This window comes from Natrix helvetica (assembly GCF_964273705.1).
Source record: "Natrix helvetica genome assembly, chromosome: 5".
Lineage (NCBI taxonomy): Eukaryota > Metazoa > Chordata > Lepidosauria > Squamata > Natricidae > Natrix > Natrix helvetica.
In genome coordinates, this window is record NC_138551.1 from 13,397,146 (window position 1) to 13,417,340 (window position 20,195).

General features: G+C 46.5%; 2 protein-coding genes across 6 annotated transcripts in view; one reads left to right on the forward strand and one right to left on the reverse strand.

Annotated features, from left to right (window-relative positions):
* ZMAT3 (zinc finger matrin-type 3) overlaps nucleotides 1-20,195 on the forward strand; it is a 161,445-nt gene that overhangs the window by 93,113 nt on the left and 48,137 nt on the right. The window lies entirely within an intron of this gene.
* KCNMB2 (potassium calcium-activated channel subfamily M regulatory beta subunit 2) overlaps nucleotides 5,766-20,195 on the reverse strand; it is a 372,211-nt gene continuing 357,781 nt past the window's right edge. For all 5 annotated transcript variants that reach the window (XM_081954243.1, XM_081954244.1, XM_081954242.1 and 2 more), the window contains one exon: nucleotides 5,766-7,116. In XM_081954243.1, the coding sequence (XP_081810369.1) occupies nucleotides 6,832-7,116 (285 nt within the window). In that variant the 3' untranslated portion in view covers nucleotides 5,766-6,831. The remainder of the gene's footprint in view (nucleotides 7,117-20,195) is intronic.

Below are 20,195 nucleotides of genomic sequence, written 5' to 3' on the forward strand. Positions count from 1 at the left end.
TGGGAGTTGAAGTCCACAAGTCAAAGCTGTCAATTTTGAACACCCCCGGCGTTTTTTTCTAAAGGGCTAGGGGTGCAAGAGTCTTGTAACTTGACAGCTTTAAGACTTGCACACTTCAATGCCAGAGTTCCTGAGCTAACATGACTGGAGGAGGAATTCTGGGGGTTGAAGTCCACAAGTCAAAGCTGTCAATTTTGAACACCCCTAGGGTTTTTTTTTCTAAAGGGTTAGGGGTGCAAGGGTCTTGTAACTTGACAGCTTTATGACTTGCGTGCTTCAAATGCCAGAGTTTCTGAGCCAACATTTTGGTTGCTAAGCAAGAGCATTGTTAAGTGAGTTTCACCACATTTTCAAGCTGGCCACGCCCACCCAGTCACATGGCAGGCAAGCCACTCCCACCTGGTCACATGGCCAGCAAACCACTCCCACCTGGTCACATGGCCGGCAAGCCACTCCCACCCAGTCACATGGCTGGCAAGCCACTCCCACAAAGCGGGCCACACCTACAGAAGAGGTTCTAAAAATTTTTGAAACCTACCACTGATTTCATGGTATATCCTTATGATATTATATGCCCTGCAGATATTGCCTCACTCCTCCCCAAGAGGAATAATGCCGTATGGAACAGGGCTGCTAGCCAGTCACATGGTCATGAAAAGAGTAGAAAAGTAATTACGTTTTGCTGCTGTTGTTATCCCAAAGCAATCCTTTTTCCTGCAATTGCACTCCAGGTGTTTCGTCTGCTGTCAAGCCACCTACTGAAAATCAAAGAGCTTCCCGGGCTCCTTCGGTGGAGAGGTCCTATACAAGCGCAATCTCATTTGCTGGTACTCTTGTATTCCAGGTGGCAAACAAAGCCTCAATCAAACTGTGCATCAAAACCAAAGGAACAAACCCAAGCTCCTTCTGAAACCCAGCTGGTTCATCAGATGCTGGGCCCTCTAATTAAACAGGTCCTCCCTCCATGTAGTAATCAAAGAGTGATATATCATGACAAGAGACTGATGTTAACCTTCTGGAACTCCAGATCGCATCACTACCACCACCCCAAGATTTAACACATGACCTCCTCTTCATGTCAGGTCCTTGATGGTTTGAGTCAGTGTGATGGAATGTACGCCTGCAAAAGTGAAGGGGGGGGGGAAAGATTTTTGATAATCCAGAGCAGGAGTCACCAACCCTTCGGACCTCAGGGACCACTAAATTCATAATTTTAAATCCTGTGGACCACTAATGTGAATTAGTGACGGGATGGGGTCCTTCGGGCACTTAGCTTTGCTGCCTGTTAGTGAAAAGAAGCGCCCGGGGTCAACCCTAGGTTTGCTGTTCATTGCAGCTAGGAAATTCAAATACGGCCAAGAATGAATGTATGTCTTGTAACCAGCCCAGGCGCTAAATAGTCCCCCTGAAAACTGCCTTTCGAGGACCCCAGCTGAATTTTCGTGTACTGCTCACTGAAGCGCCTGGAATCCCAGGGAGGGAGGGAGGGAGGGAGGGAGGGAAGGGCTGGAGCTACTAAACAGGCAGCCAAGCTAAATGCCTGAAGGACCCCATCCCATCAGCGAGCAAGAATAATTGCTTCGGCAGGCCGTATCCAGCCCAGGGGCTGTAGTTTGAGGATCCCTGATTTAGTGCAATATAAAAAAACGCAAAACAATTTCTGCAGACCACCAAAATTTTCTTGCAGACCATCACCGCCCCGAGTCCTTTTCGGGAGAGGGGGCGGTCTAGAAATTCGAAGAAATAAATAAATAAAAAATAAATAAATAAATCAGTGGTCCATGGACCACCAGTTGGTGACAGCTGATCTAGAGCCTTCCCAGAAAGAGGGCTGGATTATGAGAATGCACAGTCCCAAGATGGATGAGACAAGGGAAAGGGATTTAGGGTAGCCACACCCTAGAACCTCTCACGAACCACCTAACACTTTAGAAAGTTACTGCTTTAGTTGGGCAAGATTCTGTCCATTAGGTGCAAACAAATAAAGTATTGAACTGAATTGGAGCTCACTGTCTTGTTTCTGGGCTGACAGTCAGATGTATGATGGCTACCAACTGCTGAGCTGGAGCAAATAACAGGAGCTCATCCTGTCACGTGGTGCTTGGTTCTTGAACCCAGGCTATCAGCTTTCCAGATGACAAGCTATAAGCATGGAGCCATTTCTCCTCTCTTAGTAAGTACATTCTTAATGGAAAAAAAAATGAAATGTAGTGCTGGCTATCTATTGAGGATCTGAAACCATTTATCCCTTGTTTAAAAATCTTTCACACCAGAGTTTGTAGATGTGGAGGAGACAGGATTAAAGAATTAGCAGATGCATTCTCACCAGTAGCTACTTTTGGGGGTGGGGTTCACTATGTTGTGTGGACAGATTCTACTCCGCTCATGTTCAATGATTTATGTAAAACTAGAATAATGAACAAATTCAGCAACCAGGTTGATATACAGGGATGGGATTCAGCCAGTTCGGACCGGTTCGGGCAAGCCAGGTGCTAATTTTACATCTGGTTCGTCGAATTGATAGTTGTAAGGACTGGCTGGCCCTGCCCACCCCACCCCTTCCCTTCCCGGAGTCTACACAAGGCCCATTTTTGGATTCCAGGTAAGTGCAGGGCCCGCATGGAGGCTCTGGGAGGGTAAAAATGGGCCTTCCGGAAGTTCCAGAAGTCCAGAAATGGGTCCATTTCTGGCTTCCGGAGGGCCTCCAGAGCCTGGGGGAGGCTGTTTAAAGCCTCCGGAGCCTCAGGAGGGAAAACACGCCTCCCGCTGTGGTGCAGAAGGCTGAGTAGGCCACGCCCATCCAGCAACCGGGCAGAGAATCCCACCCCTGTCAATATGCTGTGATGGAAGATTAATTTGTGGTGTGTGTGTGTGTGTGTGTGTGTGCTAAAAGAAATTGAAAACAAATCTGATCAAATAGGATATTTTGGAGGAGAAGAAGCCATTACTGAGAGCCAAGCGGGTTGAAATCGCAAAGGTTTAATTGAGTACCAAATCACACTGTTTTGAAGTCCTGATTACACACCCAGGAATTTAATTGCCTGAGGAAAAAAAAGTTGCATTATGGGTTACAAGATCAAAGATTAGTTTCACTGCTGCAGACTTCTATAGCTCAGACAACACGTGCACATTTCATGGAATCTTGTAACACCATAAAAGTTGTTGACATTACATAACGGGGAATAAAGAATTACTCAGCTAATGGATGAGCCCGGCAAATCCAATGTGCTTTCTCCTTTTGAAAAAAAAAGGAAACAATTATACTTTCAAAACATTTTTAAATAATTGTTGTTGTTGTTAAAAATCTGTAGAGTGCTAGAGAGTGATCAACAGATAACTTATATTCCACCTTTGGAGCTGAATTCAATACCAGAAACTGCTAAGACTGTCCTTATAGATATAATTTAAGTAAACTGTGATTCTTGGTAATTAGACAGAGGAGAGATGGATAGAAAATATATATTTGTGCTCTTTATGGCCTCAACCTTTTTAATCCTCATGATAATCTACTGGATCCCAAATAAACCTTTTCCCACCTTATCATTTTCAAATTACAGTGGCACCTCAGTATTTGTCCTTAATTGATTCCAGAAGGCACGATGAATACTAGAAAGGATGAGTATCAAACAAACCATGTGACGTACGCATCACATGATCGGGGTGAAATCTACTTACCTTCGCTACTGGTTCGCAAATGTGAGCGAAGTGGTCTGCACATCTGCAGAGCATCAAAAATGAATGTGATGACCTCTGGGTGGGTGGGCAGAGCCTGCTATCAAATGCGCCTGCAAAGGTAAGTAGAACAATGGGGGGGGGGAGGGTGGAATCCACTATGCCACGCAATTTAGATTACCTAGAAAGCAGGAAATCCTGCTTTCTAGCTAATATAAATCGAGCATCACAGCTGATCATCAGAAATACTGGTTCACCTAAACTGGTAGCATTTTTTTTACTACAGGTTCGGGTGAACTGGTAGCATTCAACCCCTGCGCATGACCCTTTGTTTCAGCTAGGAAGGACTTCCGATCTGTCCCTTTTCCTATGTAAATGACCTTCCCAGCATGGCCTACCTCCTGTCCGTCTTCTTCGACTGTCCCCTACTTCCTGTTGCATCACATTGAATACCAAACAAATACTGAGTATCAGGACATTTTCGTGTCAAAATGCGTCAATTACCAAATTTGATGAGTTCTGAAGCAGTTGAGTACCAAGGTACCACTATACACAGAATAACGTTCGCTCCGCTAATAATCTATCTTCATTCCACTGTGCACTTTTGCTCAACCAAGTATTAATGCAATGCTTCTTACTCATATATTACCCACATTTTACTCAGGTCAGGTTTATCCTCTTTCCTCCTACACTTGTTTTAATATTTTCAGTGTTGCTGCAAGCTGTCCAAAGTTTCTTGACCTCCTTGCTATTCTTATATAGCAATCGATTGTGGGGCTCAATACATCTCGAGGTCTTGCCAGAGCAGAAAAGTGGAACATGTATCAATCAAACTAACAAAACACGGACGGTGAAAATAAAATTAAATATGACCACTTGCAATCTCTCAACCTATGTAGACAGCCTTAAAGGTTGTTATCTTCTGGAGAATAATCTAGCTTCTCCACAATATAAGGCTGGCCTATGCATGCTTCTAATTTGGTTCCCCTTCAGGGTGTATAGAAGTTTGTTTAAAGTATTTTTCCCCCCAAAATGCTATTAGGGGAAAATTGTTCTGAAATGACTAAGAAGAAATAATCTTTACCAGGAGTAGCATTACCCTACTGTACATACCGTTTTCTATAGTCTTGGCCTCTCAAGGCCATAGAGGAATTTCCCTCCAAGATAAATACAATACCACCTAAGCTTATTCAAACTGCAAAGCCCACTCTAATTGCATCTAAGGCCAGGGGTGTCCAAACTTGGGAACTTTAAGACTTGTGGACTTCAACTCCCAGAATTCCCCAGCCAGCCATGCTGGCTGGGGAATTCTGGGAGTTGAAGTCCACAAGTCTTAAAGTTCCCAAGTTTGGACACCCCTGATCTAAGCCATCTCTCTCCAAATCTTTTCTTTGTGATGGTTATACCCAGATTCGGACACTGTGAAATACAAGAAGAGTACTGCTCACTTTCCAGCTAATAAAGAAAATAATAAAACGTAACATAGCCATACTACAATACATCACTAGATAGAATATATTTTTTATCTTGTTGTCTAGTTTTTTTTTTTGAAATGTCCCATTAAAAAAAAATCGAAAACAGTTGGAAGTAAAAAATGAAAAAAAACAACAACACCTGTGTGATTTTCTTTCTTTTAAATTTTTCTTTTACAGTGATATGGTAGTAAATGCAAGAAAAATATGCATAATAAACTTGAACGCAAGAGGTTATCTGGTCCCATCACTGCCAACGGGGCTCAGACTGGAATAGAAAATGAAAAATAGTTGACAAATTTTATAGATCTTGGATTTCCCTCCCGCCCCCCTCTTTTTTGGCGATAGCTTTGGTAGATAATAATCCATGAGTAAAAGATACTGCAAATAAATAAAGCTTTCAGTGGATATGTAAAATGCCAGAAAGGAAAGCTTAACCCTGAGTATGAAGTCAACATAAATGCTATTGCCTTAATCCAAAAATTTGAATCCTCCCACAATTAAAGTTGTGCTCATATGCCAATAAAATACCCTATTTTTCGGAGTATAAGACACACCAAGATTTTGAAGAGGCAAATTAAAAGAAAAGTTTTTGCACTCTGCAGACCTCCCAAAATTTTTTGTCAAAAAAGGCCATTCATGGCCTTTAGGAGGCTTGTAGAGTGCTCCTGGGGGCTGGGGGCCTCAAAAAATGAGCAAAAACCGCCCGTTTTTAATCAAAAAAAGGGCATGCATAGCCTTTAGGAGGCTTATAGAATGCTCCTGGGGGCTGGAGGGAGGCAAAAACAAGCAAAAACCAGCCTGTTTTCACTCATTTTTGCCCTCCCCAGACCCCCAGGAGCACTCTATAAGCCTCCTAAAAGTTATGCATGGCCATTTTTGCAAAGGGGGTAGGGTTTCGTGAGGCAAAAAAATGCTGCATTCAGTGTATAAGATGCACCCAGATTTTCACCCTCTTTTTTGAAGGAAAAAGGTGCATCTTATACTCTGAAAAATACGGTAATTCATTACAAAACTTTTTCTTCATTTCAGTGGAATTTAAATGAGATTATTTATGCTCCATTAGATGTGGGCTTGGGTGGTTCAGCAATGTGTGTTTTTGGCTTTCCCCCGTGTTTGTAATATTCTGTACCTGCTAAAGATTTCTGTGTCAAATCGTCCATCTTAATTTCAGTTCCGGTAAACAAGTGGAGTTCTTACCTTTTGCCATCCCCCCCTCCAATTTTTTCCTCCCCTTCCCAATACCTAAGTGGAACTTAAATGGTCTACATGAAGGCATGTGACCAGGCTGGAGAACCTTCCAAAACAGATTTGTGCTGAGATGATAATTCAATTATTAACAAGGCTTGGCAAAGGATCACACTGAGCCCTGTTTTGGCTGTAGAAAAAGGAAAAAGAGGAGGAAGAGGAAGAAGAAGAAGAAGAAGAGAAGAAAAATAACTAAGTTGCAGCATAAATCAAGATCATATAGATGGCCAACGCAAACCATAATTCCCTCTCTCATTGTCTGCATAAGAGTATCATCACAGTTGCATATAGAACAGCCTTTTTCGTTATTGCTCTACTTCATAAAAATATAAAGAACTTAGAACAGAAACATTACAAACTTAAGGTTCTTTGGTGAAGAATGGAAAAAAAACAACAGTATTTCAGCGGTAAGTCAAATCCTAGAAGCTAGTGGTTGCTCCTATCTGTTGATCCGTTGGATCCTTTCACAAAGAAGAGACAGGTATTGGGTCAACTTGACCATGGCAACAATGACAAGTCCACCTATCATCATACATGTTGGCCAAAAGAGTGAATGGAACAGCACATTGGAACTGTAAAGTTTGGTTAGCAACACATTCTTTTGAATGCCTTCTGGGTCACAGAAACAGGTAAAGTGTTGGTACTTCTTGAAGTTTTCCATGACGACATTCACAAAGGACAAAGACTCTTCAAAGTTCTTTCCACACTTGGGTATATAAGAACACTGTATGGATGGAAAAAGACAAATGAAAAAAAGAGAAATATAGTGCATTCTGAGATGAACAAAAGCCTTTCATTTCAAGCATGATGTTAACTGACACCTCTCATTTTAACTTCCTTTTTATGACCCTGTAATACCTTAATTTGGGATAGTGTTGTGGCGACTGGGTGGAGCTGAGAATTTACTGGCCGAATGCCCTTCCTGACACCATATGGAGTTCATAGCATATTTTTTTTCTTTGCCCCTTGGGAGTAAAATATCTGCCACTACCTAGGATCGAGCCTTCAACCTTCCGAATGGGAGGCGAATGTCTTCACCATTAGGCCACCACGCCAATCACATCTGTCATGTTAACTATAGTTAAAACTAAATATCATTTTTTAAATTTTTCTGAAAATGATAGTGTTATGAAGAATTGCTAATACCTCCTTTCCTAACAATTATCCTCAGAATGTGTTGGACTATACTTTCTATAGTCATTAGATATCATGACTACCCAGTGTAGGAACCACACACACAACATGTCCCATGTACATATTTCATTTCAGGAAGTGATTTCAATGGTAGACATACCTTTTATCTGGGCTTTTGGAGTCGTCAAGGCAATAGTGCAAAATGTTGGCAGTTCTAATGATACATTATGTGTAGAAACTGAAAGTACATTACTTAAATAACACAATTCTTAATTTACTTAGATTGACCAAAAAGGGTATTAGAATTTTGCTGCCCATATATCTTCCTTCTCCAAAGTCTGCTCTTAAATGGAGTTTTGATATCTGTTCTCATCAAAAGTGTTGCAGTTCACATCTGCTTAGCTTAAATAACCATTCTAGGTCAAAATACAAAACCCCTTTTGAGAGAGCTTATCTAGAATGTTGAGAACATGAGGCTCAAAATGGTTGCTCTAGGGAAACCTGCCTGTCAACAAAATGGCTGCCACGGTGGGCATGGCCAATCAAAAAACATCCATGAATGTGAACTACTGAGAGATATATTTATTGAAATAGCATGTTGGAAAGAACAGTATATTTAAATAGGTGGACCACAGCTAAAGTATGAACCAGCAATGTGCTGCAGTTGCCAAAAATCCTGGGCTGCATCAACAGAAGGATATCATTAAAATCAGAAGAAGCGATAATACTGCTGTCAACGGTCTGACTAACGAACCCAACAAACGTAGACACTTTCAGGAACTTTGAAATCCGAAAAGCAAAACTTTATTGAGCATATCATTTCAGCACTGAAGAATGCAAAACCAGGTCTAACTTTTCCCACGCAACCCTGCATAGTTAAAGAATAGAGTTCTCCACTCCTCTCACTGGACACGTCACATTGTCTAATTATGAATTGTTCTTTTGTTTTGAGAGCAGTTCATGTCTTGGCCAACACCTGCAACTGTGTCTTTGGTGGGTGCTTGGCTCTCATGGTTGAAGTCTGGAGCCTCTGCATTCCCTCTTCCCCTTCCCTCCCAACAGTTCTTTGGCAAGTTGAAAGGCGGTAATATTCACAGGAAGCATACGCGAATTCCATCCTGACAACTGCTTTATAACACACTAGTGACATCACACTTGGAATACTGTGCACAGTTCTGGTCATTACAATACAAAAGAAAGCTGCTGAGACCCTAGAAAGTGTGCAGAGAAGAGTAACAAAGATGGTGAAGAATCTGGAGGTTAAATCATGTGATGAAAGTTTGAGGGAGCTTGGTATATCTAGCTACTCTATCAAACAGAAGGATTCGAGATGGGGGGGGTGACATGTCAACTGTCTTTCAGTATTTGAGGGGCAGTCACACAGAGAAGAGGGGATTGAGTTATTCTCCAAAGCACCAGAGGGCAGGCCAAGGAGTTATAGGTAGAAGTTTGGTAAAGAAAAATCCAACCTAGAAATAAAGATAAATTTTCTGACAGTGAGAATAATTTATCAATGGAATAGCTTGCCTCTTGGGGCTGTGAGTGCTCTATCATTGGAGGTTTTCAAGAATAGACTGGACAACCATTTGACTGGGATGGATGAGCCATGGTGGCGCAGTGGTTAGAGTCAGTGGTGGGATTCAGGCAGTTTGCACTACTTCAGTTGTTAACTTTCTGAGCAGTTTGGAAGAAATCATTAGGGCAGAGAACCGGTTGTTAAATTATTTGAATCCCACCACTGGTTAGAGTGCAGTACTGCAGGCTACTTCTGCTGACTGCTGGCTGCCTGCAATCTGGCAGTTTAAATCTCACCGGGCTCAAGGTTGACTCAGCCTTCCATCCTTCTGAGGTGGGTAAAATGAGGACCCAGATTGTTGGGGGCAATATGCTGATTCTGTAAAACCCCTTAGAGAGGGCTGTAAAGCACTGTAAAGCAGTACATACGTCTAAGTGCTATTGCTATGGTGTAACCTGCTTTGAACAGGGGGGTGCTTAGACTAGAAGACCTCAGAGACATTTCTGCCCTTTGATTTTATTTTCTAGCTTCTAAAAATAATCCCCCATGCAAATCAGGTGAGGCAAGAATCGTGATAATGCAAGGAATATGTCTGAGGGAAACATCCTACCCCAATCTAGTACGTTGACTGTATTAATGCCTTTTCAGTATTACAGAAAGCTTATGAAAACAGGAAGTGTTATTCATTCATATTCACTCTCATACTTCCTGTTTGAGGCACAAACTGGATTTAGAGACTGTAAGTAAACCAAAATGCAATTTTGTCTCCTCGAATCTTAATCAATCAAGCTCAGTCTCCAGCTAATGAGACACTTTTAGGCAGTTAAATTAAAAAAAAAAAACCGAATTCAGAGAAGAATCTGGAGAAGAATATAAAACAACGGAAGAACCAGTCGCAACAGTCTTCCTCCCAGAGCAATAGCAAAGCAGAGATTTATTCCTCTCTGATGCCAAGCGTAAACCAACTGAAGTCCGTAAGAGAGATATTTCAGTATGAATGAATGAAGTTCTTGCAAAAACTGACACTGCGGCTAAAGGAAGATTAGCAGGTCTTAATACTCACTCCTTCATTCATGAAGGTCAAAATGCATTCTTCTGCCAGAGTGACTGCAAGAGGCAAAAATGAGCCGTAGTGTTCAGCATTTAGGCACCGGAAGATGGTGTGATCAAAGGAGAAGAAAAGACCTTGTGTTGACTTTTGTGGATTGCCGGCAGAGGTGGCATTCTGCCAGTTTAGACCAGTTTGCCTGAACCAGTAGTGGAAATCATGGGTGGGCCCGCCCTGCCCCGCCCCGCCCCGCCCCCACCCACCTGCCCAGGCCCTTTTTTGTTCTATTTAGGGATGTTTTTTGAGCAAAACACATGCACGGAAGGCTGGGCGCATGCATGGACGTGCACACATTTGCGAACCAGTAGGGAAAGTATGTGAAAACGACCCCTGATTGCCGATACTAATATTTGGGAAAGTATCACTATTTCTTCATCCATGTCAGTGACATCACTGGCTCTGAGACTGCTTCTTTAAAATTGGGAATAAAGTGACAATTAGGTGGATATGAGTGTCTTTTTTCCTAGGTTGAATGTGGAAAGGATGGCATTTGGTTTAATGGAATAGATGTTCCTCTAGCTTAGGGGTGTCAAACTCACGGCCTGCGGGCCAGATCTGGCCTGTGGGGTGCTTAGAACTGGCCCGCGAGGCCACCCTGGAAACAGAAAAGGACCAGACCATAGTGCCTCTGCCAGCAAAAATGGAGCTCAGACCATTTGCGGCCCTCCTGAGTTCCTTTTTGCTGGCAGAGGGCTAGCAAAACAAACTAAAAATAAAACAAAAAGAGAAATGTTGCATTTGAGAATGTAAGAAGGGAGAGGAAAGGAGAAAGGGAAAGAGGAAAAACAAAGAAAAAGAAGGGAAGATGGGAAGAGAGCAAGGAAGGAAAAATAAGGAAAGAGGGAGAGGAAGAAGAAAGGAGAATGAAGAGGGAAAGAAAAAGAAGAAAAGAAAGGAAGGAAGGAAGGAAGGAAGGAAGGAAGGAAGGAAGGAAGGAAGGAAGGAATGTCCTGTTCCTTGAGTAAATCTCAAACACTAAAACACATGAAGAAATACCTTTTCGGGAATTCTTAAATCAGCTACCTGAGCATCAATTTCACTCTTCCTAATAGTAACATTCACCTTGGAGGCCCTACCTGATTGGCTCCATTCTTACTAGAAATCTTCAGACTGATGTTATTCTATGGGGTTCACACTCTTTAGCAGGAATTAACACACAGTTCCTCGCACCTTAGATACAACACATTAACTATAGAAGCAGTCCAGAATCTGCTGTTCAGCAGTGTTGCAGGAACATGTAGGCAATGACCAGGATGAGTACAAAGGAGGAGTCAAATGTATCATTGGTCATGAGTCTCTTTGTGCCCACAAGAGATTTAAGTCCCATTCATCTTGAATTCCATTGATGTTTATCTATTGCCAATTTGCTTTGACCATTAGTAGTTCAGATTCTTGTAGGGAGTGTTAGCATGCAATAAACCTGCATTCATTTGAACTGCCCTGACTCCTGATTTCCTGAACTTGACAGAACCAATATATAGAATCTATCTGGATGACACATACAGTTCACCTTTCCTTAAGCTCTCAGAGAAAGGTGGAAATTACATTACTTCAAGCCCCCTTGAATGAGGCTCCCTCCTGGGGATTGTGATGGAAATCATGTAAAATTCAGTACAGGGAGGCATGATATAACATCTGTACCCCACTTTGGAAGAGAAGGTAGATTGTGTACTAGACTTTAGCTAATAGGGAGCCCAGTTCCATGCATCTTTCAACTCTGAAAATTGGTTAGCAGTGCCTGAAGGAGTTTAGGAACAGAGAGGTGGAGGAAGCGGGGGATTAGGTTTTTTTTTAGCAAAATGTTTTTTAAAAATTTTAAGGGGTTCCAGGGAGGGGGGGAGGGTTATCCAACCTGGGGGTATGGATACAGCCAGGTCAACAGGTGGGATCAGGACGGAGGGGAGCGGAGTGGGGGAGGTGAGAGGATACAGCATTCCTATAGGGGGGATTCCGATAGCAACGGTCGTAGGGAGGGGCGGGCCCGAGGACACCAGAAGAACGCATGGTCGGTTGGGAGACCGGGGCTGTTGGACACGCCCGGTCGCTTGTACCAACCCCCGCAGTCTAGGTGGACAGGATCGGCAGAGCCTGGGCCTTAGGCTGATGTTATGTAACGCGAGGTCCGTGGTTAACAAGGCCCCCCTCATTAGGGACTTGATCTCAGAGGGGGAGCCGGACCTCGCAGGAATAACGGAAACCTGGTTGGGCCTGGAGGGGGGGTTGCCCCTCGGGGAAATGTGCCCTCCAGGTTACCTGGTATTCCATCAGCCACGGGCCCAGGGTAGGGGCGGTGGGGTAGCGATAATCATCCGGGAAGATTTGGCTCCAAGAGAATTCACTGTGTCGCAGACATCTGGTTGTGAGTCTCTGGGCGTGAAATGGGGCCCAGGGAGTCAGTTGGGTCTGTTGATAGTATACCTGGCTCCCCGCCATACATCAACGGCCCTGCCCGGACTCCTCGAGCTGATCGTGGAGATGGCGGTTGAGACCCCCAAGTTATTAGTGATGGGGGATTTCAATCTGCCGTCGACGGGAGAGGCATCCGAGGCAGCCCGGGAATTCATGGCTTCCATGACAGCCATGGATCTGACTCAAGTAGTTCGGGACCCCACACACGAAAGAGGCCACATACTGGATCTTGTGTTTGTCTCCGACCAGTGGACGAGTGATCTGGGAAGAGGGAATTTAGTCATCACGCCCCTGTCATGGTCAGATCACTCACTTCTCCAACTGGACTTCCCTGGCGCTACTCCCCGCCGCGGGGAGGTGGAACCAGACGGTCCCAGATGGTTCCGCCCCAGGCGTCTGATGGAACCAGATAGGTTCCAGGCGGAGCTTGGGCCACCTCCTGCAGACCTGTCCCGCTCCCGGGCGGAGGACCTGGTGGCCGCGTGGAACAGCGCAGCCGCCGGGGCCTTGGACCGGGTTGCGCCTTTGCGGCCTCTCCGATGGCAACGATTGACCCTGGCCCCCTGGTTTAACGGGGAGCTAAGGGCGATGAAACGCCACAGGAGACGCCTAGAGAACAAGTGGAGATCCTCCCGCTCCGAATCCGATCGAACACAGGTAAGAGCCTACTTAAGGACCTACCTTGTGGCAATAAGGGTGGCCAAACGTCAATAATGTGCCACCCTTATAGCATCCGCAGAGAACCGCCCTGCCGCCCTGTTTCGGGTGACCCGCTCCCTGCTATCGCAGGGACAGCGGGACCCCCCATTGCAGGGCAGGGCAGAGGAGTTTGGGGAATACCTGCAGGATAAAATTGATCAGATCCGGAGGGGGTGGACCCACTCCAGTACTCCAGAGTGGGCGTCTGAGGCTAGTCTTGAGATTCCATGCTGGGAGGAGTTTGACCCTGTTGTCACCGAAGATTTGGACAGGTTGCGCGGGCGACTGCGAGCCACCACATGTTTATTGGACCCGTGTCCCTCCTGGTTGGTACTGGCTTCCTGGGAGGGTTCACGAGGCTGGCTACTGGGACTGGTGAACGCTTCGTTGGGTGAGGGCCTTTTACCAACCGCCTTGAAAGAGGCGGTGGTGAGACCCCTGCTCAAGAAGCCTTCTCTGGACCCAATGGAGCTAGCAAATTATCGTCCTGTCTCCAACCTTCCTTTTTTAGCGAAGGTTGTTGAGAGTGTGGTGGCTCAGCAGTTCCCGCGTCACCTGGAGGAAGATGATTATCTAGACCCGCGCCAGTCCGGCTTCCGGCCCGGTCACAGCACGGAGACGGCCTTGGTCGCGTTGGTGGATGATCTCTGGAGGGCAAAGGATGGGGGTTGTTTCTCCATCCTTGTCCTATTAGACCTCTCGGCGGCTTTCGATACCATCGACCATGGTATCCTATTGCGCCGTCTGGAGGGGTTGGGGATCGGGGGCACCGTATTGCGGTGGTTCCGCTCCTACCTCTCTGGCCGGACGCAATGTGTGTTGACAGGGGAGCAGAGGTCGACCCCGAGGCCCCTTACTTGTGGGGTCCCACAGGGGTCGATCCTCTCGCCTCTCCTGTTCAACACATATATGAAACCGCTGGGCGAGATCATCTGTGGTTTTGGGGTGAGATATCATCTGTACGCTGATGACACTCAGCTGTATATTTCCACCCCAAACCACCCCAACGAGGCTGTTGAAGTGATGTCCCGTTGTCTGGAAGCCGTGCGGGTCTGGATGGGTGACAACAGGCTCAGGCTCAACCCCTCCAAGACAGAGTGGCTGTGGCTTCCGGCACCCCGGTACAACCAGCACATTCCATCGCTGGCCACCGGGGATGAACAATTAGCCCCGGTGGAACGGGCACGCAATTTGGGCGTCCTCCTTGATGCCCGGCTGGCTATGGAAGATCATGTGGCAACCATGGCGAGGGGGACGTTCCACCAGGTTCGCCTGGTGCGCCAATTGCGACCCCTTTTGGACCGGGAGGCCTTGCACACAGTCACTCACGCGCTGGTGACGTCTCGCCTGGACTACTGTAATGCTCTCTACATGGGGCTCCCCTTGAGGTGCACCCGGAGGCTGCAGTTGGTCCAGAATGCAGCCGCGCGGGTAATTATGGGGAGATCGAGGTTCTCCCATATAACACCGCTCCTGCGCGAGCTGCACTGGCTTCCTGTGGCCTACCGGGTGCGCTTCAAGGTGTTAGTTACCATCTTCAAAGCGCTCCATGGCATAGGGCCTAGTTACCTGAGGGATCGTGTCCTGCCCCATATATCCCTGCGGCCCATTCGCTCACACAGAGAGGGTCTCCTCCGGGTGCCATCCTCTAGAGATTGTCAGAGGGCGGTGCCCAGGAGTAGGTCCTTCTCTGTGGCGGGCCCTACCCTTTGGAACGACCTCCCCCCAGACATTAGAACAACAACCGATCTCCGCTCCTTCCGCAGTAAACTGAACACCCACCTGTTTCGGCTAGCCGGCCTGGCATAACTCGACAACTTATCCACCCCTAGGTCATTTTTAATTGTTAATTTTAGTTTTTAAACTATTAATGTTATTGAGGTTTTAACCTTTTTCAGCATTGTAATTATTTATTTATTTTTTACCTCCTCTGTATGACACTGTGTTGATTGTTGCTTGTGTATGTCGCCCCGAGTCCCTGTGGGGAGAGGGGGCGACTAATAAGTTTAAATAAATAAATAAATTAATTAATTAATCTACTCAGATTGCTGCTAACCATTTCCTCCTCCTCCTCCTCCTCCTCCTCCTCCTCCTCCTCCTCCTCCTCCTCCTCCTCCTCCTCCTCCTCCTCCTCCTCCTCCTCCTCCTGTCTCCTATATGGATCAATTCCATCTTGGAGCTGATTTGTGTCAGTAATATGAAAGCAATGAATATTTTAATTCTATTCGAAGACTGAAAGGCAAGTTATACCATCAAGGGACATTGCATTAGTAACACCGATTTGCAATTCAGTTTGTACAACAATATGTCAAAGCAAGAAAGGAAAAAAGGGAAGAAGAAGAAAAAAATCTTAGTAAGGCAAGCATAATCTATAAAACCACTTTATGCTGAAGGCAGAATAACTACACCTGCGCTAGATTCAAAGGAAGAGACTACTGGGAGGATTAAATGGTGAATACAAATAGCCAAAACTGATTTGAGATTTGCACAGCTAATGTAGCTGAATAGCTAAGGGCCTGGTTAGATAGTATGGGCAACCAGGTGTAGTTTTCCTCTTAAATAGCCCTAATTAAGAAGCTGTCTGTAAAATTGGCAGCAGGATGGAGTTTCCCAGCCATCTATTTTTTTCAGTTGAAATTACCCACACAGTGAATAGTTTTCCACTTATGACTGACCGTGATATAAATATGCTTTAAAAAAAAAGCATTTGGAAGCCATAAGTTTTTTCCCTTTGGAGCAGACCATTCACCCAGCAGTAACATTTGCTTTTCTTGAACCAGAATGTTCAAGCAGCAAAGAAATTATGTTTCTCAACAGTGGCCAACAATTTGCCCATAACCTATTCTCTAATGGCTATGTCTTCCTGCCATGTTATATTTTTAACAAGATGCTGTCACTGTTGTGGCCTGTTGGCCGCCGGCCCCTCCAGCTGCCAAATCAGAAGAGGAGGTAGCGTGGAAGTCACGGTCAGCATCAACGCAACCTGAGAGCTCCGAGGGGGAAGAGGGAATGGAGCTGTTAGAGAGAGAGAGAGAGAGAGAGATAGGCAGAGACTGGGCCATCCATCAGCCCTCAGATGGAGAGTCAACAGCCCTCAGGTCTGGAGGTGGCTAATGAGTAAGAAGAGAAACAGCTGGGTGCAGTATGGATGCCCAGAAGTCAGAGGAGAGGAGAACAGTGGAAATCCATGGGCCGATCCTTGGGACGGAGATCCACCGCTGCTAGCGAAGCCTCACCCTAGCTAAAAAGCAGGGATAAAAGATGTGGTAGACAACTATTCATCTTCCGGACTTGTTAGCCTGCAGTGTGAACTTTTTTGAGGGGGGGCTACATGCACTTCTAATTAAACGAATCTTTGAGTTCACTTCAGAGGATTAGTCGTGTTTGGGGAGATGGGTCAGAAGAGTCACCCACCGTACTACTAAAAGTTAGTTTAGCTTTCTCCACACCACCTGCCATTTCTAGAATCTAACCACATTCTTTCTTTTAGTTTTCATGGAGAATTTGGATCTGTCTTACAACTAGGCTGAAACATTGGGCTGTGTGGAGGATCAGCAGCAGAAGCTGGGGGCTATGGAGAGGACAGCAGAAATCTTCTCAGATTCTCTTAGTGCCTCCTAAGTATGCGGGAACAGCATGCTGGCTAGGGGAATTCTGGGACTTGAAGTCCACGTATCTTAAAGTTGCTGAGGTTGAGAAACACCATGCTAGGCCTACAACTCTGCGATTCCCCAGCCTAGGCTGGTCAAGAATGGTAGAGGTTGTAGTACAACTCATCTGAAGAGCACTATTTGGAGAGGACAGCCATGACCATAACACCACATGGCCAGAGGCACCGAGAACCCTGGTGTGCTTGGACCAAGCTCATTGCATACGAAAGCTGTCAGCACTTCCCAGCTTACAGAGGGATTGCTGAAATAGAACCGGTCTCTTTTTCTGTATGCCAACAATGTCTCAACAAAGAAACAAAACAGCACCAGACCAATGCCCAAATCTGTTATGCTTGGCAGCAGCAATTATACATCAGCTGACAATCACAGAACCGGGCTTCTGATTTTGCCTTATCTCAGGCAATTAGCTGTCTATGTTAGCAAGGACTTTTGTATCATTGTGTGACTGAAAGCAGATAATGAACAGATAGTTTCCCTGAAAGCCATCCATGCAAAGTCAAAGGACCTCCGGTGCCCCTATACACATGCACAAAAAGACAAATGGCCATCTGGAGGAAAAACTGCAAGCAACAGACTGGAAGTGTGACGTGCAGAATAATACGACATAGCTGCCACGCAGTCCATAGAAAGTGTGATTTTCTGTATTTGTAACTTCCATTATATTTTCAGCATAAAAGGAAATGGGGCTGTAGCCAGAGGTGGGATTCAAATGATTTAACAACCGGTTCTCTGCCCTAATGACCAGCTGGCTAGGCGTGGCTCGGTGGTCATGTGACTGGGTGGGTGTGGCCAACTCAATGTCACTCAGGTCGATGGGAGCTTTGCCTTAGCTGTTACAATGTAATAAGAGTTAACTGGAGAGGCAGTTTCTGTAAGCGGGGCAATAAAGATTAGGCTAGAAACAACACCAGAATGTTTCCTTCCTGCCTTCCTTACAGGATTAGCCCTGTAAAGTGGGAAAAAAACAAAAGGAGATTTCTTCCAATAACTAGTTCTCTGAACTGCTTAGAAAGTTAACAACCGGTTCTCCTGAATGGGTGCGAACCGGCTGAATCCCACCCCTGGTTGTAGCTCATAATCCCAAGGCTACTTTTGGAGTAAAAAAAAGTTCCTAGTGTGCATCTAGCACAGAGATCTGCAACCTTAAACACCCAAAGAGCCATTTGGACCCGTTTCCCACAGAAAAGAAAACACCAGGAGCCACAAAACCTGGGTGGGCATGGCCAACGCAAAGTGACTCACTCCCCCCCCCAGTCACAATGACCGGGATAGCCATGCCTACCCAGGTTTTGGGGCTCCTGGTGTTTTCTTTTCTGTGGGAAATGAGTATCTCTCTCTCTCTGTCTCTCTCTGCTCTCTCTCTCACTCCCTTTCTCTCTCTCTCTCTCTCTCTCTCTATCTGACTCTATGTGTCTATCTTTCTGTCTCTGTCTCTGTCTCTCTCTCACTCCCTTTCTCTCTCTCTCTCTCTATCTTTCTGTCTCTGTCTCTGTGCCTCTTTCTCTCTCTCTCTCTCTCTTTCTGTGTTCCATCCATCCATCCATCCACCCATCCATCCATCCATCCATCCACCCATCCACCCATCCACCCATCCACCCATGCTCTCCTGCCCAGACAGAGCCAAGTGTTAGAGATCCATGCAAAATAAGGCAACTTCAACCCGAATCCTGCCAGGGAGACACTCCCCCCCTTCCCTCTTCATCTCTCCCCCCATGGCAGGGGCCCAGGCAGCCTGAGGGCAGCTCCCTCATCAGAGGCAGCCAGCAAGCAAACAAATGTGATGCTCTGGCTGGGAGGCAGCGGTGCGGATCCCCACCTCTGGCCAGTGAGAATGGATCAGGCAGGGTGCGCACCTTCCCCACCACTGCCACCGCTGTGATGGCGCTGGCTGACCTCTATATGCAGGTAGGAGGCAGAGGCGCTGCCAAGGGGCATCTGTGGCCACTGTGCCTTGCAGGGTGCCTAGTGGGGTCTCCTCGCTCAGCACCAGGAAGGCTCCATCTTCCGGCACCACTGTGTTACCCGCCAGCTGGTGAGGCGGCAGCGCAGCACTTCCTGGGTGGAGGAGGGGCCAGGTGGCGGTGGTGAGAAGTGGACAGAGGCCAGCGGGCAGGTGAGGTGGTTGCCCCCCTGCTCTGGGAGGGAGGACTCAGCCATCCAGGTGGAGGTGGGTGCAACTGCAGATTATCTATAACTATGGACTACTGTGTGTGCCTGCGGGACTACCCCCCCACCATCTTTCACCAGCTTTCACCCGCTTACCATCAAATTTACCATCAATTTTACCATCAAACGCCATCAAACATCTACTTAGACTGCCTGCCCACCCACACCACAGATTGCCTCTTGGCCTCCACCATTTACCATCTACTTTCCACCTATTCACCATCTATCTACCATCCACTTATTATCCACGTACTGACTTACCATCTGATGTGGAACCTGGCTTGCTGACTTAATTAACATCTATAGCACCCTGGCCCTTGCTGCAGCTCCCCCTAGTATACACTCGAGGTCAGATTTGCTCCTGCTGCGGGAGTCCCCCCTCTCGCAGGTGTGGCCCTCCGCCCTTTCAAGGGCCCACCTTGATGACGGATTCATTAATCCCGAGAGGTGGAGGAAGCGGAGACTTAGGGGTTTTTTAGTCAAATGTTTTTAAAATTCTTTTAGGGGTTCAGGGGTTGGGGGGTGGGTGGGTCAGATCAGGAGCGATGACGAAGCCAGGTCACCAGGTGGGGTCTTGAGCAGAAGGAGCAGAGAGGAGGAGGGGGGAGAGGATACCATTCCTATACAGGGCTCCTTGATTCCAACGGTCGTAGGGAGGGGCAGATACGAGGACAGATTAACAACTCGCAGTCGGTTGGGAGACCGTGGGTGCTGGTTACACCCGGTCGCTTGTACCAACCCCCGCGTTCTAGGTGGTCAGGATTTGCAGGCCCAGGGCCTGAGGCTGCTGTTATGCAATGCGAGGTCCTTTATCAATAAGGCCCCCCTCATTCATGATTTAATTTTGGAGGGGGAGCCGGACCTCGCGGGAATAACGGAAACCTGGTTGGGCCACGAGGGAGGGTTACCCCTCGTGGAAATGTGCCCACCAGGTTACCAAGCATTTCACCAGCCCCGGGCCCGGGGAAGGGGCGGTGGGGTAGCAGTGATTATCCGGGAGGACTTAGAGCCGAGGGAGTCCACTGTGCCACAGACGTCCGGATGTGAATCCCTTGTTGTGAAATGGGGCCCTGGGAGGCAGTTGGGCCTGCTGATAGTAT